The sequence below is a fragment of the Rhinopithecus bieti genome, unplaced genomic scaffold (genome assembly GCF_001698545.2).
Source record: "Rhinopithecus bieti isolate Rb0 unplaced genomic scaffold, ASM169854v2 scaffold_28528, whole genome shotgun sequence".
NCBI lineage: Eukaryota > Metazoa > Chordata > Mammalia > Primates > Cercopithecidae > Rhinopithecus > Rhinopithecus bieti.
Genome location: NW_016813124.1, coordinates 1,118,891 through 1,133,499, shown reverse-complemented (window position 1 = coordinate 1,133,499; position 14,609 = coordinate 1,118,891). Strand labels below are relative to the sequence as shown.

The 14,609-nt window shown below is 34.4% G+C and overlaps 1 protein-coding gene across 1 annotated transcript in view; it reads right to left on the bottom strand.

Moving 5' to 3' along the window:
- The window catches only part of NAALADL2 (N-acetylated alpha-linked acidic dipeptidase like 2), a 1,006,116-nt gene that overhangs the window by 39,135 nt on the left and 952,372 nt on the right, over positions 1 to 14,609 (bottom strand). The window contains 1 exon segment of the mRNA XM_017847705.1: positions 8,382 to 8,580. Within this exon segment, the coding sequence (XP_017703194.1) occupies positions 8,382 to 8,580 (199 nt within the window).

The following is a 14,609-nucleotide window of genomic DNA, read 5'->3' as shown; positions in this document are numbered from 1 at the left end:
TAGACCATAATCAATAGTTTTGTTTTAAATATAATAATTAGACTTTAATTCATCTCCAATGGTGGTGTTGGAGGATGTTCACTTTTCCTAAGAGTCCTATTTCTATCTAGCAGTCAGAATTAGACACTAGCTCATGTTTGCTTTCTTGATTTCTCACGCCTTTCAGATTAACACAAATGAAAGAGTGAATCTCTGATTCTCTTTTCCAAAGCCACACCAAATTTCCTATCCTTTTGTAAAATTTCCCGATAAACCTATCTTACCACAGTAATGCAGCAGTGTGCGTGTGTGTATGTGTGTGTCAGAATGGGGAAGAAAGGAAACCCTTATTACTGTTTAACTGCTATCTCTTTAAATGTGGAGAGAGAATAAAGATGAGATTTTACGGAGATGTGTCATCTTAATGCATAAATGTGGGGTCATGTTCATATACCTTACACACATATTATTAGCAGCATATTAGTAGAAATCCTTTGTCATTATATTTTTGTTTGGAGCAGTTTTCAAATCCCATGGCTTTCTATTTGTATACTAAAAGATTAAAATCAAAGATCTTTCTGTTTCTGTTCAGTTTAATGCAATCACTTTAAATAAAAGAGAGGGCAATAATTATTTTAAGACTATGTAAGCTAGTGCATGGGTGCTCTCATTTTAAGACTATGTAAGCTAGTGTATGGGTGAGTGAAGAAAGGAGATAGAGACACAACAGTAACCTCAAGGACTCATACCCTTAAACACTGGAATAATTTGTGATAAGTCTGGAAATCTTGCTGAAATTGGCTAAAATAAGCTAAGAAGATGCACTTTTTAAAAAGATATTAAATTTCAACCACAAAATGGTTGGTTCCAAAATCTAAAAAGTAGTTTAAATGTCAAAACTTAAAACATGTAGGAGAATATGCCCCAGAAGACCATGATGCTTATACAACAGTACTCCCCAAACACCTAAAGAAAGTGATTTGATAGAAGTCTTTTCTACTAGAAAAGGTTTGTCATTTAAAGACCCAAGATTTATTTTAGAAGCTAGTGCTACTTAGATATTTTATTTACTCTTTTCTTAACTGCATATTTAATGTCACTCCTCAAACTCTATTTTCTATGAGAGGTTGCAACCCCTCAATTGGCAGGCAATAAGCAAAGGTTTTATAAAGGGAAGGACAATATATTGAAAATTAAACATGAAGGAAATACTTCACTGCTGTGATTCTGGGAAAAGAGAACTGCTGTCACCTAATTTTTAAATATGTCTCCCTTGGTTAATAGTGATATGGGGGAGCTTTGGAAATGAGAACATTATCAGAGTCTGAAGTATTAATAATCTTTTGAGATCTGTTTTAGAGATGAAAAACTGATGCTCAGAAATGCTAATTATCTTGCTGCAGACCATTTAAGAAGAAAAAGACAAATTTTCATTTCAAATCTCTTCCTACTTTTAAAGATCCCAAGTCCAGTGCTCTCTTATAATACCATTGTTATTTGGTATTCTTAATTTTGAAAGCTATTCTAATGTGAACAAGTGAGATGCTTATCACAAAAGCAATATTAAAACTATATTGTATGACAAAAGCAATTCAACAGAGAAAGGAGAGTCTTAACAAACAATAGCTGGAACAACTGGACATTTATATGCAAAAAAAAAAAAAAAAAAAAAGATTGAAACACAGACCTTATCCTTTTCATGAAAATTAACTCAGAATGGATCATAGGACTAAATGTAAAATGCAATACTACAAAACTTCTAGAAGATAATATAAGATAAAATCTGAGTGACCTTGGGTTTGACAATAACTTTTGAAGTATGACACAAAAAGCACAGGAAAGAAAAGTTGGTAAACTGACTTTTATTAAAATTATAATTTAATTTTCAAATTTCATTAAAATTAACAACTTCTGCTCTGCAAAAGGCACTGTTAAGAGAGTGAAAAGATAAGCCATAGTCTGAGAGAAAATCTTTTGCAAAACATGTATCTAATGGAGGACTGGTGTCCAAAGTATAAAAATATGCCTGAAAACTCAACAATAAGAAAAAACCCCTCAATTTTAAAAATGGGCAAAAGAGCTGAACAGATACCACATCAAATAAAATATATAGATGGCAAATAAGCATATGAAAAGATGCACAACATCATATACCATTGGGGAACTGCAGATTCAAACAACAATGAAATATCAACATACATCTATTAGAATAGCTAAAATCCAAAACAATGACACAAATGCAGATGAAGATGTGGAGCGACAGAAAGTTTCATTGACTATTGGTGGGCATGAAATTGACTATTGGTGGGTACAGCCAGTTTGAAAGACAGTTTGACAGTTTCCTACAAAACTAAACATAGGCTTACCACATTATCCAGCAATTGCACACTTTAGTATCTGCTGAAATAAATTGAAATGTATGCCCACAAAAAAAGCCTGCACCAAAATATGTACAGCCACTTTATTCACAACTGCCAAAACTTGAAAGCAACAAAAATGCCCTTGAATAGATAAATGAATAAACAAACTGGTATAGCTATACAATGGAATACTACTCAGTGATAAAAAGAAATGAACATGGAGAAAATGCACTGCATATTGCTAAGTGAAAGTAGCCAATCCAATAAGTTTGCATGCTGTACTATTCCAAATATGTGACATTCTGGAAAAGGCAAAGCTATGGAGACAGTGAAAATATCAGTGGTTGCCAGAGGTTCAGTAGGAAGGAATGAATAGGTGGAGCACAAGAGATTTTAGGGCAGTAAAACTGTTGTATGTGACCCTGCAACAGTGGGTACATATTATTATACATTTGTCAAAGCCCAAAGAATGTACAACCTGAAGAGCGAACCCTGATATTAAACTATTCATTTTAGCTTGTATCTATTCACCAATGTTGTATCAAGATTTTATCAAATATATCAACACAAGATATTAACAATTGGGATAACTGTGTCTAGGAAGAGGGGATGCTGAGGAGTCATACGAGAATTCCGTACTTTCTGCTCAATTATTTTCTAAGCCTAAACCTGCTTTAAAAAATAAAGACTATCAATTCTTTTAAGAAAAGCTTTTTATAGTGGGAATGCACAGGTTTACCAGGTCAGACTCCTTGCTCTGCTTTTGTAGAGTAATAACTACAGGGAACAAAAAAGGATCCAATGGCAAAACGCAGATGCCCAGAGATCTCTCCAGACACACACAGTACCCAGGAGTGGTAGAGCACTGCCTACTAGAATGAGAGTAAAGGAAGGAATGAGATAGAAGATTTAGAATTCTTAAGAAAATACAGAATCCCCTGTCTACTCAAGAGCAACAAGTCAAATTTTACACTGCCGAATTTGATAGTAGTGATATTTTCGTGACGCTTTGTAATTTTCAACATACTTTCACTGACGTGGTCCGTGAACATAGATATTGTTTTGCTGGCTCCCCAGCAATGAAATGAAATGAAAATGAAATTTTCATTTTCAATGAAAATGAAAATGTTTTCATTTATGGCTTTGCAGTCTATCCCGGTGCCCTTTCCCTCTCTCTTTACTCAGAATTAGATGCCCCCTTGAAAACAGAGGTTGTGAGACTTAATAGTCTGTAGAGCTGGAAATGACTTTAGAAATTATCTTTATCCACAGATCTTCATATAATTACATGTAGACACAGAGTGCTTTACCTAACTGGCTAGATAAATGGGGCAAAGAAGAGGCCCTTTCCAGTATTCAATCCTCTTTTCCCACCTAGACCTAGAGAAATTCTAAAATCAACCTGCAACGAGATTCTTAGAGCCACACAATCACTAAATTAACCAATTCTTCGTAAACATCACCTCCTAAATTGGCCCTTGGCTCTTCATTCCTGACACCAACATGTCGAATTGTGTTCTTTTCACCCCATGCCTTTCCTACTCCCATATTCTTCCTAAAGGTTTCTGCTCTCTCCTGACTCCAGTGCACCCTCTCAGGAACACCAGATAAATCCTCCTAACAACACATATTTCTCCATGGCTTTTCTGTGTCCTTGAAAAATAAAGCCCAAACCTCTCAACAGAACATTTAAGGGACTCCACAACTTGATCTTACCTACCTTTGCATAACCATGAACCAATAACCATTCAAACTAGTCTACCTTTTGTACTTCACTCTTGAGCACACCACACACAACTTCTCCTTTGTGTCTTTCTTCAAACTGTCGTCCTGGAAATGCACCTTAATTTAATGGGCATACTATCATTCCCTCAAGCCCAAATACATCTTTCTCTTTCCCTATAAAGTCTTGTGTGTCTGGGCATGGTGGCTCACGCCTGGAATCCCAGCACTTTGGGAGGCCGAAGCAGGTGGATCACGAGGTCAGGAGTTTGAGACCAGCCTGGCCAACATGGTGAAACCCTGTGTCTATTAAAAATACAAAAATTAGCCAGGCATGTTGGCATGTGCCTGTAATCCCAACTACTCCAGAGGCTGAGACAGGAGAATCGCTTGAACCCAGGAGGCAGAGGTAGCGGTGAGCCAAGATCGCATCACTGCACTCCAGCCTGGGTGACAGAGCGAGACTCCATCTCAAAAAAAAAAAAAAAAAAAATGTATTTCTTGACTACCACAGGACAATACTTTCTCTCTTCACTGAATCACAAATCACAAAAGTACTTCTTGGCTGTAGTATTCATTGGGTACTTTGAGTAAATATTCTGTACCTGTATTTGATATATAATTTATGTATTTTAGCTCTTGAATTAAATTAAACTCCTTGAAGGTAGGGATCTTATATTGCCAGTTTCCAGCAGTATTGCAGAGAGCAGCATTCAATGAGGAGCCAGCTTTAGATGCAACATCATGGGATTCAAAATCTTTGAATCCTCTGTTTCCAGATTATTGGAAATATTATTCTGCATATTCCAAAAATAATATTTTCCAATGTTTAGTGGCACTTTTATTGAGACGATAATTTTTGGGACATGATCTAAAGGCAAAGTGAAGTATTTGGCTTTATACAGTAAAGTTCTGTCAAGAACCTTCTTAAAATGCAAATCATTTTTCACTTCTTTCTTGTGTGTTAGATGAGAATTCTGTATGTCCAATGGGTTAAAGAGTGAGATTCTTATGTGAATAACATCTCTAAAGACTGTTTAACATTAAAAAGAAATTGAACCCTGTTCACCAAATGTTCTTTTGTACAATATAATTAACAATTTTATTTTATCTCTATATAATTATCGCTATAAATAATCAATCTACTTTTCATTTGCTTCAACTCAAATTTTTACTTTGAATATTTCCTTCCCCATTGAGAATGTGCTTATAAGCACTGAGAGTGGAAATCCTATTGTAATTTTGAAATGTTTCCATCAATAATTTTTAGAAATGTGAATTAGCTATCAAGTAAAAACATGAAGTAGGATGATTTGTTATGTATTTTATAAATGAAGTACAAATTTGTGACAATTTTGAGATAAAGGTCAGTCAGATACATCTAAATGAAAGTAATCTATTTACACTGTTATAGTATATGTATGTATACACACATAAATTAATATATATAAATCAATAAATTAACATGAATTAATAGAGCTAAGGAAAAGAAAGGCAGACATGTATCCCTTCAATAACTATAGTAATAGTTTAGCACAATTTCAAATAGTGAACCAAAAACTTTCACTCCTAAAGTTTGTTATATGAGTTAGCACATTATTATAATCAACACTTTGAGTCTTGCATAGTGATAACACAAGGTATATGTAATTACATTACTAACAGGAAAAAAATGTTTAATCATTTTTAACTCAGGGGCAGACAAATATCTACTTTTCTACTCAAAATGCATGATCAAGTAAATTGAGTTCATAAACATTTTGAAAGGATATTAAAAGTTTGCCAGATGCATAATTTGAAACATAGAAGGGTCTTCCATTTCCAGTGCAAGTGCCAAAAAAGACAAATGGGCAAAGCTTACTATGCTATACAAAACTATGTTCTTTCCATATAATTTGTGACAATTTCTGAATTTTCTTAAAAGTAAATAGACTAATTTACAAAATATATTTTAAAATCTAAGTTATCTACTTTATGACTTTCTAATAATGCTAGATTTAATAATGTGGTTTCATTTTTCTCCTCAGTAATTATTACATCTAGCATTATATTTATTTAATTACTTTGTTCATTCTGTTTCCCCATCCCCACCACTAGAATATACCTCATCAGGGAAGGTAACTTAAGGTGACAGCTATGTCCCTGATGCTTAAAAAAATACAAGGAGCTTACAAAGTGTCTTAACTATATCTTTAAACTCATACCTTTATGAGTTTAAAATCATAAAGGAAAATTATCAAATACCAGGCTTTAAAAACGTCTTTTATTATAAAGGAGTCTCATTCCACCATCTCCTTTTATAGATATAGAAATTAAGACGTTGAAAGATTAAGTGACATGTGAGGTCACAGAACTTTAGTACTAATGGGCACCTTAAACCTCATGTGGTCCAAATATTCAGGTGCTTAGGGCCACCCAGCCTATTGTTTAATGTCTGCAGTGATAAGGCTTTTGCTGCTTTATAATAGCAAAACATTTATTCTTTTACTTTTTTCTCATATGTAATTAAGATTTCTATACCTGTACATCAGTTCTTTAGTCCTAGTTAAAACCTTTGTTTATACATAGTATGTCTAGACCAGGGTATATCATGAGAAGCAGCAGGAGGCAAAGAGATACTGGGGAAAGAATGGAGTAGGAGGACTGTTTAGGCCAGAACTTTCATTCTTAAAGGGCCACAAATTTAGACTTCCACACTACATAAAATTACACATACATGCATACACATACCCACATATACACATATATAAAATATATATACACAAATATATACATATGTATACTATATATACACATATACATATACTAAATATGTCATATAATACATTACATATGTATATATTAAACAGAAGAGTATGTATTTATATGTTGTGTCTCATAGATTATCAGTTAAATAAAAACTGTTTAAATATGCCATAATCTTTTTCTAAAACGTGTAGAGATTCAGGAGGTACATGTGCCGGTTTGTTACATGGACATATTATGTAATGGTGAAGTCTGGGCTTCTAGTGTACCCATCACCCAAATAGTGAACAGTGTATCCAGTATGTGACTTTTCAACTCTCCCTCTTTTGCAGTTTCCAGTGTCTGTTTCTCTCTGTATATTCCATCTGTATCTATTATTGATCTCCAACTCATGTGTGAGCACATGTGGTATTTGATTTTCTGTTTCAGAGTAATTTCACTTAGGATAGTGGACTCCAGCTCTATCCATGTTGCTGCAAAAGACATGATTTCATTCCTTTTGATGACTGCTTAGTATTCCATAGAGTACCTACACCAAATTTTTAAATCCAATCATATGTTGATAGACACTCAGGTTGATTCTACGACTTCACCATTGTGACTAGTCCTGTGATAAACATATGAATACAAGTATCTTTTTGATATAAAAAATTGTTTTCCTTTGGGTAGATATCCAGAAATTAGCTCTCTGGGTTGAAAGGTAATTCTATTTTTAGTTGTTTGAGGAATCTCATACTGTTTTCCAAGTATATATAAAGGCTATACCAATTTACATTCCTACCAACAGTGTATAAGCATTACTTTTTCTCCGCTTTCTCGCCATCTGTTATTTTTTGACTTTTTAATAATAATCATTCTGACTGGTGTAAGATGGTTTCTCATTGTGGTTATAATGACGTGGTTTTATGATGATTGATGGGTACCATAATCTTTTAAACTTCATGTTTTCTTCATTTATCTTCTACTATATAAGGAACTTCAAAAACAAAGCCATATTGTACTTATAGTATTCTCTGAATCTGTATCTAATCTCCCTTCCATATAATTGTTAATATGTTTTCAGAGGGCATTCCATGTGACTCTCCAACCAAACAAGCCTAATTCTTCAGTTGTTTCAATATCCATCTAAATCCCGCTTTCTCCTAAATATTAAACTTATTGAATGCCAACATAAAAATGTAGTTTCCAGGATTAAATACATTAATCTAGATGGGATCTTCATAGGAAAAAATAGCATGGGTCTATTCCCTGATCTAGTCAAGAAAGTACATTTCTCTTGGTGCAACCTATAATTCTATTTGCTTTTCCATTGGCCGTATCACATTTGACTCATATTGAAATTAATGTAAGACAATTCTTACTCATTTTCTCTGTGCTACTGTTAAGCCAAGTTTCTGTTATTTTATATTTCTGCAGTTTAATTTTTCTTTTGGGGGGGAAGTCCCTCAAATGAGTAACCGCTTTATAGTTTCCTTTTAAATACTGTTATGTTCATAGAAGATATATATTCTGAAAGTTAAATATAAACATTTAATTTAGGGCAAAAAAATATAATTTTTGAGACACGCATCCTACCTATAAAAACCTGGTGGCACCTGCTTCACCAGAAAGCTTTTCTCCATGTCTTGGAGAATGTCATTCAGCATCCGGATGCGGCTGGATGCTCTCTCCTTGGGATCATTAGCAGGTCGCATCTCATCAGACTGAAAAAGTTCAGCACTCTCCCGCAGGCGTGACGCCATGGCTAACAGTTGAGGGGTGTTGGGTTGATCACCTGGAGAAGATAAATGAGCCCATCTCAGAAGAGACATTCTCACGGGAGCAAATTAAGCATTTTCCCATCAGGACTCTAAGTTATAAACCAGACAGACCACTGAAGAAGGAAGAGGAAATTGTCATTGACAGTTCTCTCTCTCTCTCTCTGGATTTTTTTTTTTTTTTTTTTTTGTCACTTGACAAAAGCAAGGGTATATGTATTTGAACCTTAGCTGTCCAAGGAAAAGATTCAGTATCAAGTAAACTTTGAGAATTTATTTATTTTGCCCAAAGCATTCTGTCTAAACTTGTTTTTATATTCTACTAAACTAAGTTTATAACTGCTCATAATAATAACAATGGTAAATATGTACAGTACTGATTGTTGAAAGATTGCTATATTCCAGGCACTATGTCTTTAATACTGACCAAAACTTGCTTGTCACATTTCATAGAAGATGAGAACTAAGTAAAGTCAGAAAATTGTCATAGGTTATCAAGCAAGTAAATAACAGGACAGAATTAGAAGTTTGATCTTTCTGGCTCAAAAATTTATGTTCACCAGAGAGTAAACTGTATTTCAGGGAAGAAAATAAAAATTGAATTGTGATCTTTTCTCTTGAGAACCTGAGACATGTTACTATATGTTGTCATGTGTATATTGGGTTCTTTTTCTTTTTTCGTTAGAAATGTCCTGAAATGTGAGGTTGAAATATATCTTTGACCTAAGAATACACTAAAAACTATTTTATGTAGTGTTTGCATTGTTCTGTTTTACTTTGCAGGTTTGTGTTTGTTTTTGTTTCTTTTCCAATTGTTAGCGTAACTTACTAAAAGTCATTCTGAAAGGAATGGTGGTAGCAAAGGTCCACAGGACATACCTTTGACAAAGAGAAAGGCAACGCTAGTATAGTTGTCCACTGAATTCTAGAGGCAGTCCATTCGAGTTTAAATCTCTGCTCTACCAGTTAGTATCTATGTGATATTGGTAAAGTTATTGAGCCTCAGTGCCCTCATCTATAAAATGAATATAATAATTGTACCTGCTTCATGTAGTAATGCAATAATAATGTTATAATAGTACCTGCTTCATAGATTTATTTATAGAGGATTAAATGATTAATACTTGTTCAGTATTTCCCTATGGGTAAGCACTTCTCAGCTGATGTGATTCAAGACTTTCTTTAAAAATCATTCTCTCACCATGTCATGAAAGGGGCATTTCCTCGCATCTTCTTCTAGGTATCTCACCATTAGAATCAGCGTTTAAGTGAGACAACAATTACTGGTATCATTCTCAGGAGACTAGGTACAACTGACTTCAACAAGACTGGCACATCACTACAGAGGATCACTTCAAGTCAAGGTAATGAAGGAAGGTAGAGCTGGATAACCTAAATTGGCAGTTTGAAAGGCTGACATTGAGACAGACAGATGGTGTGATGAATGGAGGCCTCCTGAGGCCTTCACTAGGAGAAGTCCTGGGCAAAAGGGAAACATCACAAAAGGACTCTCTTAAGTAAAATCCAAGGGTTACCAGTTCCCATTATACTTGGTTCTTATGAAAATGCAGATTCTCAGAACTATTGATTCTTTCTAGGGGCGGAGCCAAGAATCTTGATTTCAATATGCTACTCAGATTATTCTATACATATTTAAGAAAAATTACAGAGAGGTGATATGCTAAGAAAAGGAAAACTAGGTTATATGTATAGCTGATACATTAAATATGTTTGTCATAGAACTACCAACTTCTAAAATAATGATAACTTTTTATTCTCACCTTCCTTTGATGGAGACTGTTTTACATTTCAATGTCTTTAGTGCCCAGCATGGTGTTGAAATTCAATAATTGTTTACTAAATAGCAAAGTAGGTTCAATAAAGTATGTTTAAAAAAAATCTGATAACAAATAAAAGCATGTAAAGAGACAAGTAGTTTTATAAGGGCTACAAAGAGATTCACAGGTAGGATTACATGAAATGCTCTTAGAGAACATAGTCATTTTTGCTAATTTTCAATATTCCACAATCTAGTTAAAAATTGTGGTAGAAGGAGAAATAATGCTTGAGGCTAATATGTAGCTCCCTGTTCACTGAAATTAACAATAAGAATAAAATCAATTGTAGGAGTTCACAAGGTTTTGGCATTTGATATTTCCAAAGTGCATTTCACATTCATTAATTATCTCGTTTGATTTCACAACAAAATGAGGTTGCAAGAATGGGTATTTTAGGTCATCTGGAAAACCTAGCCCCTGAATAACTTACTCAATGCCATTTTATGAAAATAGTTTATCCTAAATTTTGATGGTTCAGCAAAGTTAATGCATAGATAACTTCCAGGGAGTCTCTCTGCACAAGGAAAGAATAAGATGGATACAGCACATTTAGATTATGCTAGAAAGACTGAACAACAGAAAAAACAAGTTCGACATCCTTGAGAGTCTTCCATTTAAGAAAGAAAAATCTGTTCTGATCTAACGTACATTACAGAATTGAACACATTACTACTGAATCAAGTGAGACAAATTGTACCATTCTACCTTATTTAGCTTTAAATGAATTTACCTTTCATGGTAGTACGGACGTAGAGAACTGACAGTTTTAGGAACTGACTAGCTCCAGAAAGGACCCTGATAGTGGAAACTAGCCACTCACAACACACCGTATGCATTACTCCAAGGGTATGAGGTTACAAATTGAAAAGTAGCTCTATCTTCAATGTTCACTCAATCATTTTGATATATAAATGATGCTCCAAAGATTTCTAGTAGCCATTTCTCTGCCAATTAGAGCTTGCTTGTTCTTTTAAATCAGACCAGAAAGAAATGTTACCTTTCCTACTTAAGCTTTTGTGACTTCAAATGATTGGTCTTTTATGCTCCTTGGGATCCCTACTAGAATATCGGTTCTATTAAGGAAAAGGTTTGTGTCTTTTATTCACTGCCATTTCCCTAGCACCTAAAAGTGACAGTTTTACCACTTAATCAATGAATAATTAACTTATATACTTTTATCATAGCAGCTGCAATATTTTGATCCTTATCTGCCCTCTCTACTCTTTCTGACTGGAAAGAACCCTATATAATCAGAAAATACATTTTATTTCTTTTTGTATCCCCAGATTGTAGCACAATATCTGTTTTATGGTAGTCATTTATTAACACATTTGTTGAGTGAATGGTGAATGATGAGATGTCTTTTTTGAAATGTATTATTATATTAAACAATGTCTACAAAATCATTCAGGGAGATGTTTGGTGCATAATAAGCATCAACAAATGCTATTTCCTTTATTTTCTTACTAAAAATCCATTGTAATTGCAAAATAAAAATATTTAAAAGAAAAGAGGCTAGTGTAAAGATAAGTTAAATTAAACTAAATTGAAATAAAATATGCCCTACAAAAACTCCATAAAAACTACGATTATATAAAGCTTTACTTAACGCATGGTGAATTTCAGAGAAAAGAGGACAAACTGAGGCTGTTCACAGTTCAAGTTTAAAAAATAATAAGTACATTTGAACAAAGAAAATTAACAGGAAGCTAGATATTTCTCTCAGAGATGATTAATACAATTATGTTTAAAATTATATACATGGAGTTTACAGACCAAGGACTTGATATTCAAAAGATAGATTACAGTCTGGTTTACTTAATTGCTATCAGTGTGGTCATGAATAAATTACTTACCACTACTGTCCTTCAGGTTCCTTGGAGAAAATAATCATGTAAGTTTCTAAGTGTATGAATCACTATTTATGCAAGTTTGTGTTATTAGAGCACACAAATTAAACACAAGTTACTACAAACCCATTTTTTTAAGGCATGGAAAAAGTACTGTAACAGCTTTACTGATTTTTTTTTTCCTCAGAGATGTTACTCTTTATCACTTCTTCAACCTGTGCCCCCCCAACCCAATGTATCATATTCCTTATTACTTCTTATATAGACTTTAATAAGGATTTCTAATTTTATTTTGCTGTGCTTATAAATTGAGTGCCATTTTTCCCCATGGGCTGCTATCTCAAACTTATGAAGAACAAAGAAAGAAACAATATAAAGGATAAAGGAATTAAACAGTGAACTTTAAAAAGTGATTCTTTTAGATCATTGCTCCTGGTGAAAAGCAAACCATTAATAAATTTTTATAGTATGGTAGAACATGCTGATTTATTGCAAATATTAAAAATCAAGCTTAATATAATACAATGTAGTTGACTGTCTGCTGAAACTATGTTGATATTATTTGAGACAACTGCAATGAACTTACAAATTTCAAACAAAAATAGTTTGCATTTGTTCTGTTTTCCCTCATCTCAAAGTAAAATACCTGTGTTCAGTAGGTATTTACTGAGTCCTATTTTGTATGTTATTCTGAAAGTATTGAGAAAGAAGCAAAGATATGTAAGATTAAATTTTTAATCTTAATAAATTCCTGATCTAGGTAGAAATGTACATATACATCTAATTATACAATAAGTGTCACATGAAATAAATACACATGAGGATGACTGAAGAGCTCATTGTGTATAAGAATGATCTGACAAATGTCCAGGGAAGAAGTAAACCTTGAGAGATAGATCATGAAACTGCCTGAAAATCCAGGACATCTTAAATGAACTCTTGAAAATTATGGAATGTTATCTACATTAAAGCAGCTGAGGGAGAGTGTTCCATTTTTAAAAAATATTAATGTCTTTCCATCCTCATCCCTTAGTCCTCACTATTCTAGAGGATGAATCTACCTCTAACCCAAATCCTCCCATTTTTCTGGCTTGTTATGGAAAGAATGGAGCTGGATATTGTAAGAAGTATTCATATTAATTAAAGAGGAAGAAAGAGGGAAGGAGAGAGAGAGGGAGGCAGGGAGAGAAGAAGAGAGAGAGAAATGTTAGTCAATAGATACCAAAATAGATATTGAGATCTAGGCCAGTCAATTCAGGAAAGACTAAGATGTTCTGGGGAAAATAAATGCCTTCTACTCAGGGAATCTTTTGCCTTCTAGCCAACCATCATCCTGCAGCATCCTGCCCTCAAGACAGTTCATGAGGCAGTGTGGTGTAGCAGAGAGGTAGAGGGGATTTGGAATCTGATAGACCTAGATTCAAGCCCCAATTCTCCCACTAATTATACATCTGGTTAAGACACAAACTCCTCTGAGGCTCAGTGTCTTAATCTCTAAATTGGACTTAATCCTCAGCTCAGCTCATTGAGCTAGAGTAAGTTAAAATATTATAACAAATGCAAGGAACTTAACACAGTATCTGGAGCTTCGTGGAGTAGCCTCTAAAGTGAGAAACTTCTTCCCAGAAATCTTATTCCTTCTGAGGACCCTTGATACAGGATCCTAAAACACCTTCCAACAGCATGTCACAAGCTCAAAGTCATTTCATAATGGCTTATCCACTATCCACTTAAAGCTTCTAAGACTTCTGGGTTAGGCCATTAACTACAGTAATGACTGTATCCACTGAATTTACACATGCTGCTACCTGCCAGAACCTGGGATCAGCACAAACCACATTTTACCTGAGGTAGTCAATAGCTTGATGCATGCTATGGATAAGTTTGTTCTCTCCAAAACTCATGTTGAAAATTAATTGTCAGTGTAATGGCACTGGAAGGTGGAGCCTTTGAGAGGTGATTAGGCTTTGGGGGCTCTGCTCTCATGGGTGGGTTTAATGCCTTTAGAAAGTGGCTTTCAGGAGTGGGTTCTCTCTCTTTGTTTTCCCCTCTTCTGCCATGTTAGAAACAGTGTTCCCCTCCTCCAAAGGATATAGCCTTCTTACAAGCAGAAACTGGGCCCTTACCAGGCACTGAACCTGCCAGCTCCTTGATCTTAGACTTCCAAACCTCCAAAATGGTGAGAAATAAACTTTTGTTCTTTATAAATTACCCAGTTTTGGGTATTCTGTTATTAGCAGCACTAAATGAACTAAGACAATTAGTTTCAACTTAGCATAAACTCCTGGGCATTTACTTTGTTCCCCAACCTCCTGGAAAAATTTAAAACTTTCCCTTCCCTCCTCCTCCCCCTCCCCC